General features: G+C 40.8%; 1 protein-coding gene across 4 annotated transcripts in view; it reads left to right on the top strand.

The window, feature by feature from the left end:
* The window catches only part of LOC109423252 (hemicentin-2), a 759,984-nt gene that overhangs the window by 492,398 nt on the left and 245,204 nt on the right, over positions 1–22,382 (top strand). For all 4 annotated transcript variants that reach the window (XM_062846090.1, XM_062846089.1, XM_062846091.1 and 1 more), the window contains 2 exons: positions 2,804–2,936; positions 12,939–13,147. In XM_062846090.1, coding sequence (XP_062702074.1) covers positions 2,804–2,936; positions 12,939–13,147 — 342 coding nt within the window. The remainder of the gene's footprint in view (positions 1–2,803; positions 2,937–12,938; positions 13,148–22,382) is intronic.

Here is a 22,382-nt window from a genome sequence, read left to right as displayed (position 1 = left end):
GTTATTGTTTTTCAAGAGTATTTTGCAAGTTTCCAGTACATACGAATAACATAATTGCAATCATTTATTAATTGTTTGTCATGTGGAAGCTATTGTGGACTATATTATCAGTATGACAAGTGTATCAGAATACATCTTATATAACTTGTAACATGTTTTATAAGCCGCCATTTTTTGCGCTGTTTTGATTATACAGGTATGTGATATAACGTAAATAATGCAAGAAAAATACAATAGATTATGTTCGAAACGTACAATTTTAACAATTATATAACAAGTTGTGTTACTTGGGGAACTCATGTGTTTATGCTTTTTCATGAAAAATAACAAAAGCTGACAGTAAGGCACGGACTCGTGGTCAAGACTCGAGAGGATCACACGTCCGCTTTGAACGCGATGGTCATTGGTTCAATTCACAATCGCGACGCCAGAAAGTCATTAATCCTACACTAAACGTGGTTGGGTGACAAATCGTGGAATGTCAAAACATTGATTGCCGAAAAGTCGAAAGTCGAAATCATAAAACGTTGAAGAGACAAAACGTCGGAAAGGACAAAACATCAAAAAATTTAATAATGGGTTTCCTAAAGAATAAAGAACTCACTGTTTGTTTAGATTACTCGTTTTCGACGATTTGTCCTTTCAACGTTTCGTTCTTTTTGACGTTTTGGCATTCGACCTTTTGGCGTTTGACGTTTTGTCTTTCAACGTGTTGTCCCTAAGCCGGAGATACCAATGGACTCCAAATGGACTGTTCTTACGAACAAAACGTCGATAGACAAGACGTCAAATGACGAAACTGCCGTAATTCTGCAAAGTGACGTAAGCGACATTGATAGTTTTGGCCCATTTTTTGGTTACTGTGCATAAAATTTTTGCCCATCCTCTAATTGTCTTTCCATAGATGATAGATGACGATTCCATAGATGATAGATTACGATTCTAATGCAGCAGGCATACCACAGAGTTATTTTTACACCAGATATTACACACTTAGTTTCTATTACCGAACTCGGTTTGATTTTTAAACGAATTCCATCGGTTGTAGATCAAAACCCGAGTACTTCGGTATATTTATGGAATTCTGTGGTTTGAAAGCGAGTGTTCGTTGAAAATGACGTTTGAATGACAAATTAATGTGTCAAATCTACCGAATAAGATGGTTATGTCAGAAATAAACGACTTCGGTTGGCATATAACCGAGAAAACTCGGTTTACCGTCGCGATGAGCTCAACATTTGGTCAGCCATGTTTGTTTTCTTGGTGCTGGTCAGTTACAGTGAAAATTTATAATTTCGATGTTTTGTGTATATTTCATGCTGCTGCTGGCGAAACAAAATGAAATCCACTTAATAGATCCTGGTAAGTACTGCCACTATTTGCATATTACTGCGCATGTGATGATTAGTGTGTGTTTAATCATATTTTTTCATGTTTGTATTCCAGTTCATACCTGCAGCAACATCTAAAACTAGGCAAACTCCCTCGCTATCTCCGATACGTGCAGACGAATTTTATTTGAAGTTGGCGTTTGGAACCATATTCAAAAAGCAATCAAGCATGACTTATAAATTAAAATCGATGGAATTAATGATTAATCTTGTTCTTTAATAAACCTGAACTTCTTGAAATTCGAAATTCATTCCAATAAGAAAATCGGAACTCCATTCAACCGATGCTCGGTTCACTACGTTATTTTGATTTAGCTCCAACCGATTACTTCGGTTTGTTTGACATTTGGAATAGAAACCAATGTTTACCGAACTTTCGGTTAGTCTACATTCAACCGAATAGCCAACCGATCGTTCAGCAGATAAAAACTCGGTTCAAATTCAACCGAGTTCGGTACAATTTTCTAAGTGTGTATATATAATATACCAAAAACTATCGACATTTTGAATGGCGCTTACGTCACTTTGCAGAATTACGGCAGAAAAGGTTGAATGCTAAAAAGTCGAAAGTAATGAATCGTCGAAGGGACACAACGTCGAAAACTAGTTTTCTTGTGCCAAATATCATTACGCTGAACTTACAAGACTCACCAAATTCTATCACAGTTCAAAGTAGGTAAGTTGTGAAGTAAAAAAAGGAAAACTACTGTTTTATGTAAAAAAAACCTAAGAAACGATTTGGTAATGTTGCAGGAGACATCTATTCACATTTAATATTGACGTCACTAATGCCGTGTACAATGCAAAGTATCTCTTGTAAAATGTATCATCTTTCCCAATGTCACTTTGAATATCATTTTTCCCAATTTGCATTGTATTGAATATGTTCTGGCTGAATCTAGACTCAAACATCGAAGAGGACGACTTCGAACAAGGTGCTTTCACTTCGCAGGCCATATTGGAATATCCACCCCTACCATCCCCTTTGGTTTTGCATTTCACACGGCAACCATTGAAGGCAGCAATGTAATACTCTTGTTTGTTTCATTCAAATAATGGATTTGTGACCCTCACCTTTCCGAGCAGCTTTCGAACCGTCCTCCAAATAAATAGCTGGTAAATCAAAACTCCCGGGCGCCCGCACAGTATCAGTCTGACACGAGAACGGACACGGAAGCTGCCTGAAATACAAATCCAGTGCACACAAAAGCTGATATTTAATACTTTGCTTTTCTGGTCGAGCTTTTGTTTTACGATACGTACATCAAACAGTTCTTCACCGTTTGCAAAATGAACCACTGACTACCACCATCCAAAAAAAAAAGATCATCCATACCATATTCCATATTCCATTTCGAAACGATTCGGTCCGTACTTATTTTGCATTTTTGTTTTTTACTTTCCCATTTCAGTGCCGCTCGTCACCATGGAGGCCCTGGTTGGAGAAACCATCTATCTGCCCTGCAATATTAGCACACACGAGCCCGGGGACAGCGTGGTCCTGGTCCTATGGTACCGGGAAGATAAGGGCTCGCCCATCTACAGGTAAGCTGATTATATTCTTAGCATGCATGTGGGATTGTGCGCAGCGATAAGGCAGTGCATCCGTTTTACTTTAGTGAACCTACATTTTAAATCAGATGTACGGCTAAATCGTTAACAAATCATATTTCATTTAGGTTTGCTTAGGATATATTACATATATCTATTAGTATGGGACAAACATCAAATCCTCGCTCCAGGCGACTTTTTAGATCCCATTTAGGTCCCATATGAACTGTGCAAAATTTCAGCGCAATCGGAGAAACAATAATTTAGCGCAAGCGGTTCAAAGTTTTCATAGGATTTACTATGGGAAAAGTTACACTTTCAGATAAAAAATCCCAGAGGTCGCTCCTTGTCTCCTTAATTCAAATCGATCAACGTTTCTTATAGAAACATCATTTATGAAACTTTCCTTCGAAGACCGCAAAACGATTGGATGCTTGTGGAAAAAGTTATTGATTTATTACCGATTAGTGATCCAACGAACGGCTTTTTGTTTTGTTTTATTAGCAGCACTGTAGCTGCTGCCTTGGCTGCTGCTGTTTCTGGGGGTGGTGATGCCTCCCGCCACCCCCTGCAACAACGGCAGCAGCAGTGCTTATACGATCACCTATGACGGGGCCTATGACGTATGGAGTGGTGTGATGTGGCGATATGGGCGTACTTTGAGTTCATTTTCATTTGAATTTATTCAGCTTTTCTTGATCGATCATCGGGGGATCCAGGTATCAGTAGGTCGGCTCTAGAGGCACGTTCTCCTCCATTCGGGAAATTTGTGCCATGCCATCGGGGGATCCAAGTATTGGCAAAGAGTGGAGATTTCCTGATAGCATTAGGAGAACTGCTTTTCTTCGCCCTACAAGGGGTGGTACGCTTCGGCCAGCAGAATGTACGCGTAGCTCACCGGCAAGAATTTGTGCCTGATAAGTCGTTTGAAATCATCCCAGGTTTCCAGTTCTCTTCCGCGATGGCCCATTCTTCTCGTTTGTATATCTGAACGGCTAGTTATGTATGACCTTCAGCGTTTTTCTTACAGCTGAAAAGAATACGTTCTTCTAACAGCTGTCTTGGAACGTATTATGGCGCGCTGATGGTTCAGCTGTCGTAGTGGATCGGCCCGAAGTTGGTTGTAGTTACCTCTCCCATCTGCTTCGTCCGCCTCGATTCTTATCGGTTCGTAAGACAGCAATGGAATGGTTCTTGCCCATGGAAGTCTCTTTCAGTCCCTGTCGAAGATTGTGTTGTCTCTTTTTTGTTGTATAACTTTAGTTCCACCTTCCTGCAAAACAGCATGCAAGGTCCTGCGAGGAAGTGCTCCGAGATTGTTTACGTGGCGCTGTGATATCTGCCCCCGGGCAACTAAACGTATAAGAACTCGGATACACAGAATCACGTCCGACTCGATTGATAGTCTGTACTCAACTGCCCTCTTGGCTTCTTTATTATCTGAACCTCTTTTATAATCTTGAATGTATGTGTGATATGTTCGTAGCATCGCCCTACTTTAAACCCCTGGTCATTACACCGACATTATACTCCCCCTTTTCTCAATAGTGTTGTTCTGCCCGCAAAAGATAGTCCCCCAGATATTCCGGTCTTTTTGTTTCTCGTCGCGGTCGTTCCTTGTTGATCGACTCTGGAACAATATCCGGGTTACGTGTTGGTACGATGCTTTGTTGTGCTTCTGGATCTCCGGAATCATTTATGTCCAAATGCATGCCTTCTCTGTTCTCCACATCCACTTGAGTTCTTGGAACGACTAGCTTCAAATGAGCCACGTTTCTGTGAAATATTTTTCCAGATTCCATAGATTTTAGCGTGACATCTGATCCCACTCGACTAAGTATAATCAGTTCTTCTGGACTGAAGATCGACGCCAACTTTGTCTCCAAATTTGTTGGTCCAGGCTGATAAACAATTCGATAGCTATAGGATTGCAAACGCAATACCCAGCGTTCCTACCTGGCACACGGTTTCGACCTTGGACTGAACAGGAACTGTAGCGGTTTGCAATCCAGGATCAACACAAACGTAGTGCCCTGCAAATACAGCTTAAAACGATCCACCGCCCACACCAACGCTAGTGCTTCTCTTTCCGTTTGGAAGTATTTGCGTTCAAGCTCTGTCAGCGCCTTACTAGCGTACGCAATGATCCGTCCTTGTTTACTGCTATTCTTCTGCATCAATACGGCTCCTAATCCACCGGGACTTGCATCGGCCACCAAGATTGTTTTATCTTTTGGATTGAAAAACCCCAGATAGCCAATATTCGACACTGCTTCTTTAATTTCCTCAAATGTCGACTGATGCGCAGAAGTCCATTGAAATTTTGTTTCCTTTTTCAAAAGCGCCCGCAACATCTCAGTTTTGGATGCCAAATGAGGAATGGATCTGCTCACATAGGTCCCTAGGAAACTCCTAACCTCAGCAATATTTTCAGGCCTGCGAAATTGTTCTACAGCTCTCACCCGACTATCTGTTGGTTTTACCACGTCTGACAATTGGTTATGCCCTAGAAATTCCAACTCATCTACATTATACTGGCATTTATCCTCATTCAGAAGCACGTTGTACTCCTTCAAACGGTTCAACAGGTTATTCAGACGAGTGTCATGTTCCTCCTGTGATCTTCCCCAAACCATAGCATCATCGAGGTAAACAATCATTCTTTCCAAACCCGCTACTATTTCATCCATTACTTTTTGGAAGATCTCTGGTGCGCAACTGATGCCAAACATTAGTCGTTTGTATCTGATTTTGAAAATTCAAAAAAAAAAAACCATATGTTGGTTGGATCTTTTATTACCCCAAAATTAAATGCCCAAACAATCTTCGTAATTTTACCTGAATAGTCCATATTTTGTAATGAACGTCGTAATAACCCGTGACTCCTCGGAGATCTCCAACTGATGGTACGCGTCCTTCACATCGAGTTTGGAAAACTTCACTGCACCATTCACTCCCGCCAGCAGTTCCTCAATAAGCGGAAGTGGATGAGGTTCTCGACGTACAGCCTGGTTGGCCCGGCGCATATCTACACACAGCCTTATCTCCCCAGACTGTTTGAGAATCGGTACCACCGGAGAAACCGACGATGATGGCCCATTAACTTTCTCGATGATATCCTTCTCAAGCAGGTATTTTAATTTATCGTATATTTTCTCCTCCAACGCAATCGGTGCTCGGCGATAGGGTTGACGCACTGATGTACCGTTTTATCGATGGGTAGCTCCACCACAACTCCCTTGATCTTCGGAAAACCCGAATCACGCATCGCTTCAACTGATGCTATATCGAATCCAATCTTCAAGACTTTGAGTTCCTTCGCCGTCGCGCCTCCCAGCAAATTCTGTTGACCCCCTTTTACTACATAGAATTTCGCGGTTGAATGATTATTGCCAGCGTTGATCTCTGCCCAAAACATACACCTGATTTGCATTGGCTGTTTTGTTGCATATGCAACCAGTTTTCGGTCCACATCTGTTGTGATTCCCGTTGCCTTAATTCCCATCGCTTTGACTTGATCCTATGTAGATTCTCCAATTATCTGCTCCCGAATCGATCACCATGGGAATCTTGATCCCTCCGACGACAAACTCGAAGTTGTTTTATTCCCCATTGCGAAAAAAATGCTTCCTCTTTCTCGTTCTCCAGCTGCTCGTCCTCGATTAAGCGAATCCGTTTTTACGGTGGACCCACCTGGTCATTTCCAACTGAGCGCTTCAGACAACGGTTCCAACGGTGTCCAACTTCTCCGCATTTCAAACATTTAGCATTCCTCGCTTTGCAATTAGCATTACTCTTCAAATGGCCCTTCTTACCGCAAGCGAAACAAGATCTAACCCACTCAGTCGAGCTCCATTTGGAGTTGTTGTAACGGCGATCAGGCTGAAATCTTGCTTTTGGAGCCGGCGGACGTCGAACCACTCGGCTGACAACCTCCTGCTTAGCTTCCGCATGACACCGATCCAACTCCTTCATTTGCTGCTGCACATCGGCCAAGGTAGTGCCCAATGTTACAATGTCGTTCAGAGCCATATCCTTTGCCAAAATTCGCCGTCGCAATTCCTTTGACTGGCAGCCCTCCACAATTTGCTCAATCAATCTGTCCTCCACTTCCTGCGGGTTAAAACGGTCGAATTCGCACCGTTTTGCCTGAATTCTAAGTCACAAAACAAAATCGGCAAACCTTTCGTCCATATTCTGTGAAATCTGCCGAAATAAGTGCCGTTCATAATTACGCCTACGCATGGGCACGAAATGTTCATCGAGTTTCTGAACTGCCACACTGCCACATCGTAGTAAGGAGGATCTTCTTCTGAGCCTCGACTTAGAGAAGGCATTTGATAAAGTTAACCACTCTTTTCTTTGGGCGGTGCTGGAATAGTTCGGATTCCCACCACCTTTTATCAATTGTTTGAAAAACCTTTACTACGACGCAAGTTCAAAAATTACATGGAACGGATTTCTAACCAACGATATTGCAATCAGATCATCGGTACGACAAGGATGCCCAATCAGTATGGCACTATTCGTCCTGTACATAGAACCGCTTATACGAAGTGATAATATTCGAGGTTGCTTTGTAGCTAATACCTTTATAAAAGTATTAGCTTATGCAGACGATCTGAATATTTTCATCCTAAACGATCATGAGTTCGACACGGTTCTGGAGATCATCAAATATTTTAGTATTTATTCTAAAATAAAATTGAAAATCCATAAATCGCATTATATGCGATTTAACAACTGCAAATCCGGACCGCACCAAATTCGAGAAAAATATTGTTTGAAAATATTAGGTGTTGTTTTTCATGCAAAATACCAAACTACGGTTTCTAATAATTACGATACTGTGATTCAATCAGTCAAACACTGTTTCAAAACTCATTCTAAGAGAAACTTGAATCGACATTTTATGGAATCGACAAATTTTCAAGGTCTCCCGTAATCAAATGTACCTGGACGTTAGTAAAGGTGCTCTTTCACTAATCGATCCTGTTCTGAAATGTCAAGCTTTATTTGTAAAACATGTTTTGTATTCAAACAATGACCCAGACCTAATTGATCACTTCATGATGGCCCAGAATCAAAGTATTTTCTCAACCTTGAATTCAAGGTTGTGGTTAAGCTATGCTAGCGAGGCAGCATCAAATCCCTTATTGATTTCCACGAAATCAATCTACAATTCATTACTTGCATAGCAAAGCTGTGCAACTAAAATAGAGACTGAGAACCCTGACCTGCAGTGGGATATAATATGGAGAAATTGTAGTAAATCGTTTTTATCAACAAATGCTAGAGAAGGTCTTTACATGTGTGTGAATGACATAGTTAGTAGTGAAGTTAAACAATTGAGAAACAAGATAGTAGGAATAAGCAATGATACTTGTGAGTTTTGTGGACAGCAAGACACAACGGAGCACCGTGTAAAATGTGTGTAGGATCAAAAGAAATCTGGACCTGGATCCACGATTTGATAGGTTTGGATTAGGACTAAGCGATCCTGATGAGATAATTGGAATTAACATGAGCGAAAAAGCATAAGGTACACCGGGGCAAGTTGAAACGGGTGGGGCAAGATGAAACACGAAGTTTTGAAATAGATTTCAATACAATTTGGAAATTTATCCTTCGCTAAAAGATTGTTTGAATCAAAAACTATGTGTTATAGCAGTAATTCCCAAACTGTGCGCCGCGGCGCCCTGGTGCGCCGCGAATCTTTCCCAGGTGCGCCGCAGGATTTTTGCTTTTGTGACGAAACAAAAAAACAAACTCTTTATTTGTATTGCGGAACACTTTTAATTTTTTTTATTAGTAAAACTAGTGTCGCTCCCATTTTTTAAAATCTTTCCTGACTCTTCGATTGTTCCATAGGATTTCTGGTATCCTATTTAAACATACCAATTTAAACCAAATTTTAAAATATCAAGTGTTAGAAATTGTTTTTGGAAATCTTAAGCATAAGCTTAGCTTTTGATTTTACTATATCTTGTCCAAAGTTTTAATTTCATGAACATTATTTACGTTCTTTTCAGAATAATTACAAGGTCTTCGGAACAGCTTAGCGGCATGCAGGTTTTCCGATCTGGTAGTGTGAAGAGCTAGCTTTGACCTTTTTGAACCGGACTGTTTCATCAGTATTACCGCAACCTCGCTGAACTCGTTGTGCTCGGTTTCATAAATGGTGTTATATATGGCCAATCCAGGACCAAAGGGTTAAGTTGAAGTTTATGAAAATAAGTTCAATCAAAGCCCACCTGGCAGGTCTTTACAATCTCTTCATGTGTCCCAGTTTGCCGAAATTTTCCAAAATAATAAAAGTGTTGCTTTGCAATTTCCGCAAAAAGTTGAAGCTTTGGTCAAGCTCTGTGTAGACATTTTCATCCAATAAGAATTCTTTAATTATTGCAAACGCTTTAGAATTTTTGACTGAATTTTGGAAATTCAGCGGCTTGTTTTACCTGTACATCTGAGTTTCTTTTTTTTTTTTTAAACTTCTATGATGAAATCAACATGATTTTTGGAATCTTACAAATATTTAAACTATCTTTGATTGATTTGATTGATTGATTTAGCTTTATTTGAGAGACTTTCAGCCCTTGGCTGGTTCGAACTATCTTTGAGAAATTAATTTAAAAAATAGTTTTCCAAATATTGAATTCTGAAAACATGATATTAGAGAAGTGTTTCACGATTTTGTCTTGCACACTGTAAAGTGAGGGTTGCCCAAAATTTAAAAAAAACGTTAAAAACTTTGGTGCGCCACGACATTTTTCGAAATGTCAAAGGGCGCCGCGATAGCAAAAAGTTTGGGAACCTCTGTGTTATAGCGATCGAACTGTTTATCATCATTAGAAAACATCATGTTAACCCGCTGTTTCATCTTGCCCCACCCGTTTCAACTTGCCCCGGTGTACCTTATAAAGAAAAAGCTGCACTTGGCTTGTATGTGAAGCAATCGCGTTTAACCTAAAACATTTTGGAAAACAAAGAAGATTATACAAATTCCAACAGCATATTCGTCAATTGCGCTGGAATAACATAGTAGCCATAAATGTATTTAAAATGTATATATGAGTTTGCCGTAAAATATATGGAAAAAAAACCACATGTACAGGGGATAGACAAAATGATCGGGACAGGCAAAATTTTCACTTTTCAAAAAATGTTCAACTAGCTGTAACTTTTCGAAATGTGCATCAAATATTTTCAAATTTTCACAGTGAGTTCATCAACTACTTGTGTATCAGTGGCATATGCGCCAACTTGTGACGTAGTTGGGGGGGCGAAGCTCTCCAAAATTGGACAAAATTCAACTTTTTCCAGCTAAATGCACTAGTTTTTACGTAAATACGCCTAAACTAGGTGAACTGCGCCGAAACTTTCCGAATTTGACTGATTTTGAGAGGGGGGGGGCGAGACCTCTCAAAATCAGTCAAATTCGGAAAGTTTCGGCGCAGTTCACCTAGTTTAGGCGTATTTACGTAAAAACTAGTGCATTTAGCTGGAAAAAGTTGAATTTTGTCCAATTTTGGAGAGCTTCGCCCCCCAAACTACGTCACAAGTTGGCGCGTATGGATCAGTGGTCAAAATTTGGTGAAGATCGGGCTATTCTCCATGAAGTTATAAAGATTTTTGAAAAAGATATAATTATCCGATAGCCAACTTTGAGCTGGTATATCTCCGAATTCAATGAACCGATTGCAATGAATTTTTGACCATTTATACCTCTTATAATGAGCTATGAAAACGTTTGACTTAAAATTCTTAACACGGAAAAAAATATCTCTCTTGTTAAAAATTCTATGTTAAGTCAAACGTTTATCAGAGTTAATTATATGGTCTGGTCATAAATGGTCAAAATTTCATTGCATTCGTTTACTTAACCGTTTACTTAATAAGATTAATTTTCCGAAATTACTGGACTCCAGGAGTCTTCATGAAAACGCATAGGCGAAATCACCCCAACTGGTTCTAGGATGAAAAGAAAAAAAATCGGAATGATCTCACCCAGTTCCATGTCGTCGGACGACTGCGACCACTTCTTGACTTCATCAATTTTTGTGCAATACCGTTGGCTACCAAGTGTCCAACCATTTTTATCACTTCACGAGGAAGGATGTTGTGCACCTGCCCCAAACACGAGTCACTTTTCACTTTTTTCGCCGAACTATGCAACGCGACTGAGATCCCCATCGCAACTGCCTCAAACACGCGCCACTATTCGTTTTTTCGCCGAACAATGCAACCCGATCGAGATACCCATCGCAACTGCCCTAAACACGCGTCAGTTTTTATTTTTCCACCGAACTATGCAACCTGATCGAGATCCCCATCACAATTGCCCCAAACACGCGTCCCTTTTTGTTTTTCCGCCGAACAATGCAACCCGATCGAGATCCCCATTGCAACTGCCCCAAACACACGTCACTTTTCACTTTTTCCATTGAACAATGCAACCCGATCGAGATCCTCATCGGAATTGCTCGAACACACGTCACTTTTCGTTTTTTCGCCAAACAATGCAACATGACTAAGATCCCCATCGCAACTGCCCAAACACCGATATCAACAGTCGTTGCTTGAAACACTTAAAACTAACAGAAAAATAAAATAAACCATACACACGATTAAACAAACAACACAACACAATTATGGGTTCATTCTGACCATAATGTTTAGATGCGTCTTAACTGTAGTCTAATAAAATTAGAGCATCTTTAGCTACGATATATGTTTTACATTAATAGTGACCTGTGACAAAATATTAGGAACAACTAAACTACTTACAAGCACTTTTTGCACAAACAATACTCTTTCTAGCTGACGCCGCCTGGAAAGTGTGTCCATTCCAAGTAGTCGGTAACCATTCTGATACGGGAGTAATTCAGTAGGATCACGCCATGTAAAAAACCTCAGGGCGTAGCGTAGAACGAGACTTGGTTGCACCCGCTGCTGAATTGTACTTCGCGGGTAGTTTAGCTGCAGAAAAGCAAAACTTCAGCCTCTCTCCTTTTGTACGAATCTCTGCGCGACTTTTCCCCAGTCCTTAGCAGCAAACAATCATCGTGGAATTACCGGTCTTTTCCTGGTTCTTTCCGAATATTGTCTTCGCCTGTCGTTTTCCTGACATACTTGTGACGCAACTAGCCCAACTCAGACTACCATGTTTTATTAGATTGAAATAATTCTTTATTTTTATTAAAATATCCTATTTACAGCATTTTAACATCACCATTGGAATTGCTTAGAATTCCAGGGTACACACTTGAAGAGGAACGTTCGACATATGTAGCTGTGGTTCTCACAAGCTTCTACCCTATGCATCCACGTGTCAGTTATTGTCATTTACCAAAAGCTAAGAGTTGTGTGCTTAACTTGTAGTGCAGTCGAGGCATTATTTCCCTTCTGACTTCAACTAGATTAAGGAAGTGTGTCCCAAGTGTCTGTTCATCAAGGAGGTCAAACATCTGTTCATTACAAAATGCTGTCATGCGTCAGAATCCCCACCAGCTAGCGAGATGTAAGTAAGGTAAACTGCGGCAAGTTCAGACGGGTGGGGCAAGATGAAACGCGAAGTTTTGAAATAGTTTTCAATACATTTTAGGAATTTTTCTTTCGTCAAAAGATTGTTTGAATCAAAAATTATATGCTATACTAAGGCATTCAAGCTGTACTCCATCATTGGATAACATCATGTTAACCCGCTGTTTTATCTTGCCCCACCCATTTTAACTTGCCCCGATGTACCTTAGCGCGACCCCGGTAAGATAGGATACCGATTTATTGCCGGACCGGGATTCGAACTCACTACCGTCGGTATGGTCTTGCTGGTCTTGGTTCGCGTGTTTTCCGTTTCAGTTCTATGGGCCCTATCAGCCTACGTGAAATCCAATGTCAACATGCATGCTCATAAACTTATAGCTCTGGTTTGTTCCGTATTCCAACAGCACGACAACCCTTATTTCACCGAAAATTCCTTTCTCTTTCCTATTGCAGTGCCGACACCAGAGGCCGGGACGTGACGTCAGCGAAACGGTGGTCCGACGATTCCGTGTTCGGCAATCGGGCGTACTTTCTGTTCGATAAGCAGCCGGGCGAGCTTGCGGTGCAAAATGCCCGTGAAGCCGACAGCGGTGTGTACCGCTGTCGGGTGGATTTTATCGTAGCACAAACTAGGAATAGCATCGTAAATTTAACAATAATTGGTAAGTGATTTGATTTGCAGTAGCGAACCGCTTTGCGGCAGTTTGTCGATACATATGGATGGGAGAGGCTATGAGCTGCTGAACTGTAGGTACCGTAGATGATTGTGATATCACAGATTAACAGAGATTAACGGATGAAAGCTCAAGACCATTCCGAAAAGTGTTAAAAATTTAGTTGAAAAATGAACTGTTAAAAACAAAAATCGAATGCTTCAGAGGGTTTTATCTAATTATTAACTCAAATTTAAGGACAAACGTCTTGAAATCCCGCTTCAACATTGCGTCGAAACTTCAAACGCACAAATCTCAAGAAGCAAGCTTCGAACAACAATGTATTTCATTATTCTGTTCTTGCTCACTTGTAATAAGCTCAAAATAAAAAGATCAGGTGTGCTGGTTTTATTTACGAAGAGACTTGTGCCCTCGAAATCGTGAGTAGGTGCCAAAGTCGGCCATTGTGGCGGCCATTTTGGGATTCTTACAAGTTTGTCCTTAATGTACAGAGATGCTGAAATGAAATTGGAAGATAGAAAATGAAATTGTGAAAATAGAAGTATTCATCGTGTGGGCTAGGAGTCAGTTTGGCTTCCTATTCCGTAGAACTTTTACCTGATCTGTGGCTTGGTAAGTTAAAGCGCCGGTCTAGCCAATACGGAGTCGTGGATTCGAATCCCACCGGAACGCGATTTTTTCACAATTTCATTTTTGAATTTGCCAATTAATTAATATTCTGTGCGTTCTTTTTCTCAAGTTTTTCCAGTGATGCTAAAATCATCTGCTAAGTCAATAATACGTTGATGTTTCAAAAGTTGTTTGTACTTCAGTCATATTTCAAACATCTATATAACTAAAATTGTTTGAGATTTAGGATCGCGAAAAACGTTATTATCCTTCCAGCACTTGCGCGTTCACTCGAATGTTAAAACAAATCTTTTGGCAAATAACTCCATAATTATTTCATCTGTTTGTCCATGGTGCTATCGAACAATATCAATAGGCGTTTGCAATACGCACGCGAGCTTCGTCGTCGATCTTTTCGAATATCCGATATATGGTACCTTTCTACGTACGTGGGAAGGTGCACGAACGAACCGTCGAAAACGATAGATTTCCGCGAAGCAATCACTTTGTTGGAAAGGAAAATAAATGCACGACCGTTTGTTTCCCAGATTGAATGGCTGCTTTATCAGGAGGCCGGCCGGAGCAGCATCAGAGTACCTAGGTACGAAAACCTACACGCTCCTTTCATGTTTGCAAGACCGAGGACATCAATTTGTTGTCGAATGTTCCTAAGTCCTGGCAGAATCGGAACGGTTTTTGATGTCGACATGTTGTATCGGACGGTGGTTATGGTTTGATTGTCGAGTAATGCAATAATTTTGACAAGTGTTTAGGTTTGCCTGCATAGGGAGCCTGTTCCGTTCCATCTGTTCAGAAGGGTGCTGCTGATTTTATCCTACTCAAAACGAAAGATTGAAGCGCTGCTTATTTTTGTTTTTTTTTTGGTGATAAGTTAAAGTAGAAACAATAAGCCTGTGATTAATTTTACCTATTATTTTTCTAAGAATTACTTCTGTAGAAATTATTCAAGAGATTCCTCCTGTAGTTTCTTCACTATTACTTGTCAAGATTCCTCTAGGAGGATAATTTCTCCAGAAATTTATATATATTCTTCAGAAGTTGTTGCGTTATTTTCTAGCTATTTCTACTTCTACTTCTCCTTCTTCTTATAATTTTTCTTCTCGTACGTACCCACTGACTGGGACAAAGTCTGCTTCTTTCACAAATATTAACTGAAAACGTCCTGTGTGACAGACATGAAGATAATCTATGTCCAAGAATTGCCTTTTTAAGATTTTCCTGGAGCGACCTAGAAACGATCTCGTCAACCCCAGGAGATTTCTCCAGGAAATCCTCCAGAGATTGCTCAAGGAATTTATCTTCGAGGTTTCCTTCAGGAATTCCGTCCGGTATTTATGCAACAATTTCTTTAATGATTTCCTAGGTATTTCTTTAGTGATTCCTCAAAGCATTGCTCTTGAGGATTATTTTCTACGAATTTCTCTAGGATTTTTCCAGAAATACCTCCAAAGATTTCTCTAACGATTTCTCTTGGGATACCTCCAGTTATCAAAAACAAACTTCTAGGGACTTTCTCAAAAATTTCTATAAGGGTTCCCCGTCTCGCAACAACTGATGATGGGCAAGGGTGGTAAGGTGGATGCCTACTTGGGAGATTAAAAAAGACCGATATCTCCCTCATAGGGGGGGGGAGGTGGGGGGAGGGGTGTTGGGTGGAGGGGGTTTGGAATTATAATTATATTATATCATATTTTTTTCAATCACTTAAAACTGGAGGTGATTAATGATTTACTAGATCTGAGCTATTTAAAGTATACACTGAAACTTCTTTTTATTTATGCATGTTATTTTTACTTTTAATTTATGCACCTTCTTTATGCCTCGTATAAAAAGAGGAAAAGCTACTCAGAACCATAAGAACATTTATTAATGACGGTAACTATTGCAACAGTGCCCAGGGGGTGTTTATAGGGGTGATCAAATGGGAGGTTGCAGGGGTGTTTCAGGGGTCCCAAAGGGCTTCAGTGAGATACCAGGAGATGTCAAGGGGTTGTTTTCAGGGATTGGGAGGGGGGTGGTTTGTGCACTCGAAAGCATTGCAGAAAGTCTCAGAGTATTTTAAGGCGGGAGCATATTCTGGAAAAAGGGATTCTCTATAGCAAATCTGGGAGGACTCCCTGGTGAAGAAACATCTTGAGGAATTCCTTGAGGAATCCTTGGAGAAATTTCAAGAGAAATTTTTTGACGAACTCCAGGACGACTTTTTGGAAAAATCACTGGAGGAATCCCTGAAGCAATTCTGAAGGAACCTTAGGAGGAATGTCTGGAGGATCTTCTGGACAAATTCCTGGTGGAATCCCAGGTGGAACTCCTAGAGAAATCTCTGAATGAATTCCTGGTTGTATACCTGAATATATACATGAATAATCGCTGGGGTAATTTCTGGAGAAATTCTTGGAGGAATTTCTTGAGGAATCTCTGGAAGAATCCTAAGAGGATTTTTTTTCAGTCCTGGGCACCCACGGTGGTGCAGAAGGCCTAAGAGGAATCCCTGGATAAATTTCTGAAGAAATTCCTAGAGGAGTCCCCAGAAGAATTTCTGGAGGAAACTTTGGAAGAAATCCCGGAGGAATTCCTAGACGAATTTCTGAATAAATTCCTAAAATAATTTCTGAGGGAATCGATGGAAGATTTCCTAGAGAAATTCCTGGAAGAATTGTTGCAGGAATCTCTGAAGCAATTCCAGGATCAATTCCTGGAGGAATTCCTAAATAAATACCTGGGGTAATCCCTGGAGAAATTCTTGGTGAAATTCCCGAAGGAAAACCTGGAGAAATATTCCTGAATAAATTCCGGGAGGAATTCCTGGGGGCATTTCTGAAGGAATTCATCCAGGATCATCTAGGAACTCCTTCAGAATTTCCCCAGGAATTCCTGGATGATTTCGTGGCGGATTCCTGATGAAATCCTTAAAAGAGTTCTTAGGGGAATCTCAACAGGAATGCATGCAGGAATCGCTGGAGAAATTCTTGGAATAATTCCTGGATTCTGGAGAAATCACCGTAGGTATTGAGGAGGTATTCCTAAAGGAATTCCTGGAGGCATGCTTAGAGCAATCCCAGGAGGAATTCCTGAAGGAATGCCTGGAGGAACCCCTGCAGAAATACCTGGCGACATGCCTATAGGAATTCCTGGATAGTTCTATCAAATTCACGGTAGAAAAAGAGACGGATGGCAAACTCCCTTTCTTGGATTTGATGGTAACCAAGAAAGAAGACAACACCCTGAAATTTGGCATCTACCGGAAACCGACCTCCACAGACCGTTACATTACGTCCGACTCCAACCACTTCGGAGCACAACAACAAGCCGCCTTCCATTCAATGGCGCACCGGTTATTCAATATACCGATGGAAAAAGAAGAATTTAGTGCGGAAAGAAAGAAGATCCACGAAGCTGCGATATTGAATGGATACGACAGAAAATTTGTAGATAAGATCCTTAGGAAACATGAAAGAAAAAGACATCGCCAAAATGCCACCACACTTCAACCTGACCGGGACCCGAAAAAACGAGTCAGCTTACCCTTCTATCCAAAATTGACAAACTCCATTCAAAACATCCTCCAAAAACACGGGCTTCAGGCAGTTTACAAAAGTGGATACACCTTGAAGGAGCTTCTCTGCTGCTTGAAAGACAGAGTTCCGCCGGAAGAAATGTCGGGAATTTACGAAATTCCCTGCAAAAGTTGTCCAGCAGTATATATCGGACAAACCCGTCGGAAACTTAAAACGCGCTTGAGAGAGCATAGAGCCGCCGCAGACAACGGGAAAGTTCACGAATCGAGTGTGGCAGTACATTCTACGGAACTCAACCACACCATTGATTGGGACCAAGCGAAATTAAAAAAATGCATCCGAAAAGTTTCCCAACTAAATGCATGGGAATCGATGTTCATCACCACCGCTGAACAACCGCTGATGAATGACGACGATGCCCCGATAGTTTCGCCACTCTTCCGCTTGACTAAACAAAACATCCAATAGTCCCATCTCCCTCTGACGTGTACGGTAACACGTACGAAGCTGTTTTTATGTTTGTAATCAGTTGGACATCGTCCTGTAGATGGGCAACATCGAGCCCGAAACCGGTCGACGAAAAGGTAAATGTTTAATTACTTTTTATGTTTGTAAGAACGATAAGTGTTGTGTCCGTGTCGCGCCGCGTCTATCGCTGTCTACATTTCTTGTTCCCAAGTAGAGCACTCAAGTAGAATTTCTCCTTTTTTCGAAAGAACTTTTTGACTACTGATCTAGTATGAGGGGAGGGGTTACCTTTGCTTACGAAATAAAAGAGCAAACAATTTTCCGCGAGGAAAAGTGGCAGCTACGTTTAAGTTGCATGGAAGACATTACACTAGAACCTCTTTTTATGCACATGGCTGGGACTGCATAAATTAAAAAAGGCATAAAAAGAGGGAAATTTATGCATAAATTAAGTTTGTGCTTTAATTAGAAAATCTAGTTTGCGAGAAAAGATCTTGCTCGTGGGCAGATGAGGTGGGGCTAAGGGGGTTTCCAGAATGTTCCCAGAGAGCCCAAAAAGGGGGTTCCAAGGGGCTTCAGGGGCGTTTTAAGGGGTTGTTTCGGGGGGTTTGATGAGCCTGTTCTGTCAAGATTTTTTGGTGTTTTCATGGGATTACGGAGAATCCTGGGGTATTTCAATAGTATTAAGTAGGTTTCAGGGGCATTCCAAGGGGCTTTAGGGGCAATTCAAGGGATCTCAGGAGACTTTAAAACGCGTTGCATGAGGTTTGAGGGGCGATTTAAGGTATTTCACAATCTGCTCTGAAACTTCCTGAAATGCCTCAAAAATACCCCTTGAACCCCCGGGGACCCCATGTAACGCACCTGAGAGGCTTCGAAACACCTGAGAACTTCTGCGTAACGCTACCGTAACGCCTCCAAAATCCCCCTTAAACCCCCTCGGACCCCATGTAACGCACGTGAGAAGCTCCGAACATCCCGAAAACTCCTCCGTAACGCATAAGTAACGCCTCTGCATCCCGCCGAAAATGCTCTGAAACGTCTTGAAATGCCTCCAAAATCCCCCTTAAACCCCCTCGGACCCCATGTAATGCACCTGAGAGGCTCCGAACAGCCCGAAAACTCCTCCGTAACGCCTCTGAATCACGCCGAAAATGGTCTGAAACATTTTGAAATGCCTCCAAAATCCCCCTTAAACCCCCTCGGACCCCATGTAACGCACCTGAGAGGCTCCGAACACCCCGAAAACTCCTCCGTAACGCTTCCGTAACGCCTCTGAATCACGCCGAAAATGATCTGAAACATCTTGAAATGTCTAAAAAAAATCCTCCTAAACCAAAACCCCTAAAAACGCCTCCGTAACGGCTTTGAAACCAGCCTAAAATGCTCTGAGACTCCTGAAATGACTCCGAAATCCCCTTAAGACCCACTCGGAGCCCATGTAACGCACATGAGACCTTCGGAAACACCCAAAAACGAACCTGTAACCTTCCTTTGCTCTCATCTGTAAACATCCCCGGTCGCCGTTGCAGTAGTTCCTGTCATTATTAAATATTCTTATGCACAATATTGGTTCTGAGTAGCTTTCCCTCTTTTTATGCAGGGCATAAAAAAAGGTGCATAAATTAAAAGTGCATAAAAAAACATGCATAAAAAGAGGTTTTAGTGTATCGGTGTTACATTTTTCTTGCAATCTGCCAATCGCCCAAGTAATTTTGAAGCGGAATTATTACTTGACCATTACTTGTCCTATTTTTGTACAATACGTGTGAAACTAGCCTTAGAAAGGTAGCTCTGTATTAGAGATTTTTGTGAAAAGAAAACATTAATTATATCACTCTGGAATCTCTTTTTATGTCATTGGCTGGAGGTGCATAAACTAAAACGGACATAAAAAGACGGAAATTTGTCCTTGAATTAAGTCAGGGCTTTCATACGGGAATCTAGTTTGCGTGTACAGGTCTTGCTCCTGGGCATTTGAGATGGGGCCACGGGAATTGTTTCAAGGGATTTTAGGAGCTCTTAAACGTCATTGTTGATTAGCGTTTTAATTGAATTACGAGGATTGTATGGGCGTTTAAATTAGTATAAAGGGGATTTCAGGGGCATTCCTAGAAGTTTAACTTTTTCCAAATTGATTATGATTATTTCAGGAAAGTTTCAATGGGATTGCGGAGGTTTCAGGGATGTTTCGAGGCATTTCAAGGACATTTCATAGAGATTATGGAAGTTTCAAGGCATTTCCGGGGTGATTGATGGGCTTTCGTGAAGAGGTCTCTAAAATTCCTCTGAAATTTCCTGAAACACCTCTAAAATCCTCCTAATACCTCAACAGACCCCGTGTATTTTACCTGAGACTCTCCGAAAGCACGAAAAACGCCTATGTAACGTCTGTAAAATCCACCAAAACCCTCTGAAGCTTCCTGAAATTTCTCCAAACTTCCCTTAAAAAGACCAAGGACCCCATGTAACGCACCTGATACCCTCTGAAATCCACGAAAACGTCTCAGGGGCTTTTCGTGAGGTTTCAAAAAGGATTTAAGACATATCAGCGTGGTTCGCATGTTTTAAGGGGTTAAGTGATTTCCAGAAAAGCTTCCAGAGAGATGCAGAGCGGTTTCAAGAAGTTTTCTTGTGGCTTCAGTGGATTGTTGTGGCCGTGCGGTTAGCGTCACCAAGCGTATAACCATACAATGCCATGGGGTGAGGGTTTGATTCCCATTGCAAGTGATGGAACTTTTCTCAAAAAATGTTTTTCCTCGTATCCACGGGTGCTTGTTATGTGTGTCGTGTCCGTTATCTAGTAGTAAGTTTCATTCAGTCTCTACAGTATTTAACTGAATGTGGTGTCAGTGTCATTTCTTTGCTTTTCAGGGAAATTGAAAGGGTTTTCGTTGCGTTCGTAGGGTTTCAGATACGTTTCAAACCTTTGGAGACGGCATTTTTGCCTTTCCCGATGCAATGCATTAAAGGGGGTTTCAGTGGCGTATTGTTCCAGTAGGATTCCCGAAGCTTTACATGGGGCTACACAGGCTTTTGGATGAGCTTCAGAGCGTTTTTGGGGGTTTTATGTTATCTTTAACCCTAAAAGGGATACCTTCATGGCCTCAGTTTCGTCACCTCGCTGAGTGTGTTCCATCAAAGACGAGCTCCGAAAGGCGCCTGGGGTCCAATGGACCCCAGGTATCCCTTTTAGGGTTAAGGGGACTTCACGAGATGCAGCGCAGTTTCAGGCCGCACACTGGGGCAGGATTGAAAATACATGGAAAAAACCTCTAGCTCGTCGAGATGTCGAGATCCTCATTTGGTGTCTTCAGAGAAAATATTTCTATGGACATGGTCGATATTCTGAGCGGAAGGTAATTTTTCTTACGTTATTCGCATAAAAGTCCTATAAGCCATTTTGGCCAAATTGCATTTTAGCGATATGGTGTCTTCGGCAAAGTTGTTCGGCTATTTATGCTGAAAAAGTTTGCTGAAGACGTCAAATTTCCAAAGCCTATTATTCTTGAGATATTGACCGATTTATGAAATACCTACCTAAAATCAATTTTTTTCATTAAAATACGTTTTTAAACAAATTAAATGTCCGTTTTCGAGTTATAATAATGAAAAATACTAAAATAAAACATGTATCGAGGAAATTAGTTGGAAAAAATAAAATATGCATTGATTTTATATAGAAAGTTCCCGAAAATCACGCAAAATGTATATAGGACGTTCTTGCAGTCGGGCAAGTTCGGGCAAGTTTTTTCATCGGCAATCACCTAAAAAATACATTAGCTTTCATGTAAAAAAAATTCACAGACATGATATTTAATGATTTTTTCTAAATTGGGTTTAAAGTTTACTGTTTTGGGTAAATTAGTACAAAATTTATGTTCATAAAATATTACGTTTTAAGATGCCAAGTGAACCATGAAAAGTATAGATGCAATTCAGTCACAAGTTCAGTTGTTTCTTATCTCCAAACAAATTGTAAAACACAAAAATGTCCCAAATGCCACCAATAAAAGCATGATGTCGAAGACCGCAAAGCGATCCGATACTTGTGAAAATAGTTATAATCAACGAACCGCATGCATGTGTTTATGTTTTAACATGTAAAGAAATTACAATAGCAACAAAATCATGCTGTTTCGTCAAGCAATGCCAACGCTGTAACTTTTTTCATAAGCATCAGATCACTTCGTGGTCTTCGACAAAGTTTTGCAGGGCGCCTTAGGCTATGTTTTCACATTATCGATTATATGGTTTTAGAAAAATTCGAGCTTGTCATGAGAGAAATGCAAAAAAGTGTGTTTTACCATACAAACTTCAAACGCGATGCGCAAAACGTGGACATAACCGATCGTGCCCAAATTTTGCACACTTATTGGGGTCCTGAAATGGGATCAGAACAGCTTTGATCTAAGGAGATGCCATTGAATTTTTCATTTTTCCATATAAACGATGACCCACTCTAGTAAATATACTTTAGAAAATAGTCTATCAGCTTGATTTTCATTAACTTTCCTACAACCTTTTCAACAATTTGGGAATGGAATCGCAAATTGTAACACAAACCACCGAATGTAGCGAACCTTCTGTAAGAAAAATGAACTGAA

The sequence above is a fragment of the Aedes albopictus genome, chromosome 1, assembly GCF_035046485.1.
Source record: "Aedes albopictus strain Foshan chromosome 1, AalbF5, whole genome shotgun sequence".
Taxonomy (NCBI): domain Eukaryota; kingdom Metazoa; phylum Arthropoda; class Insecta; order Diptera; family Culicidae; genus Aedes; species Aedes albopictus.
The sequence above is the reverse complement of the archived record's forward strand: the minus strand, read 5'-3'. Positions and strand labels throughout refer to the sequence as shown.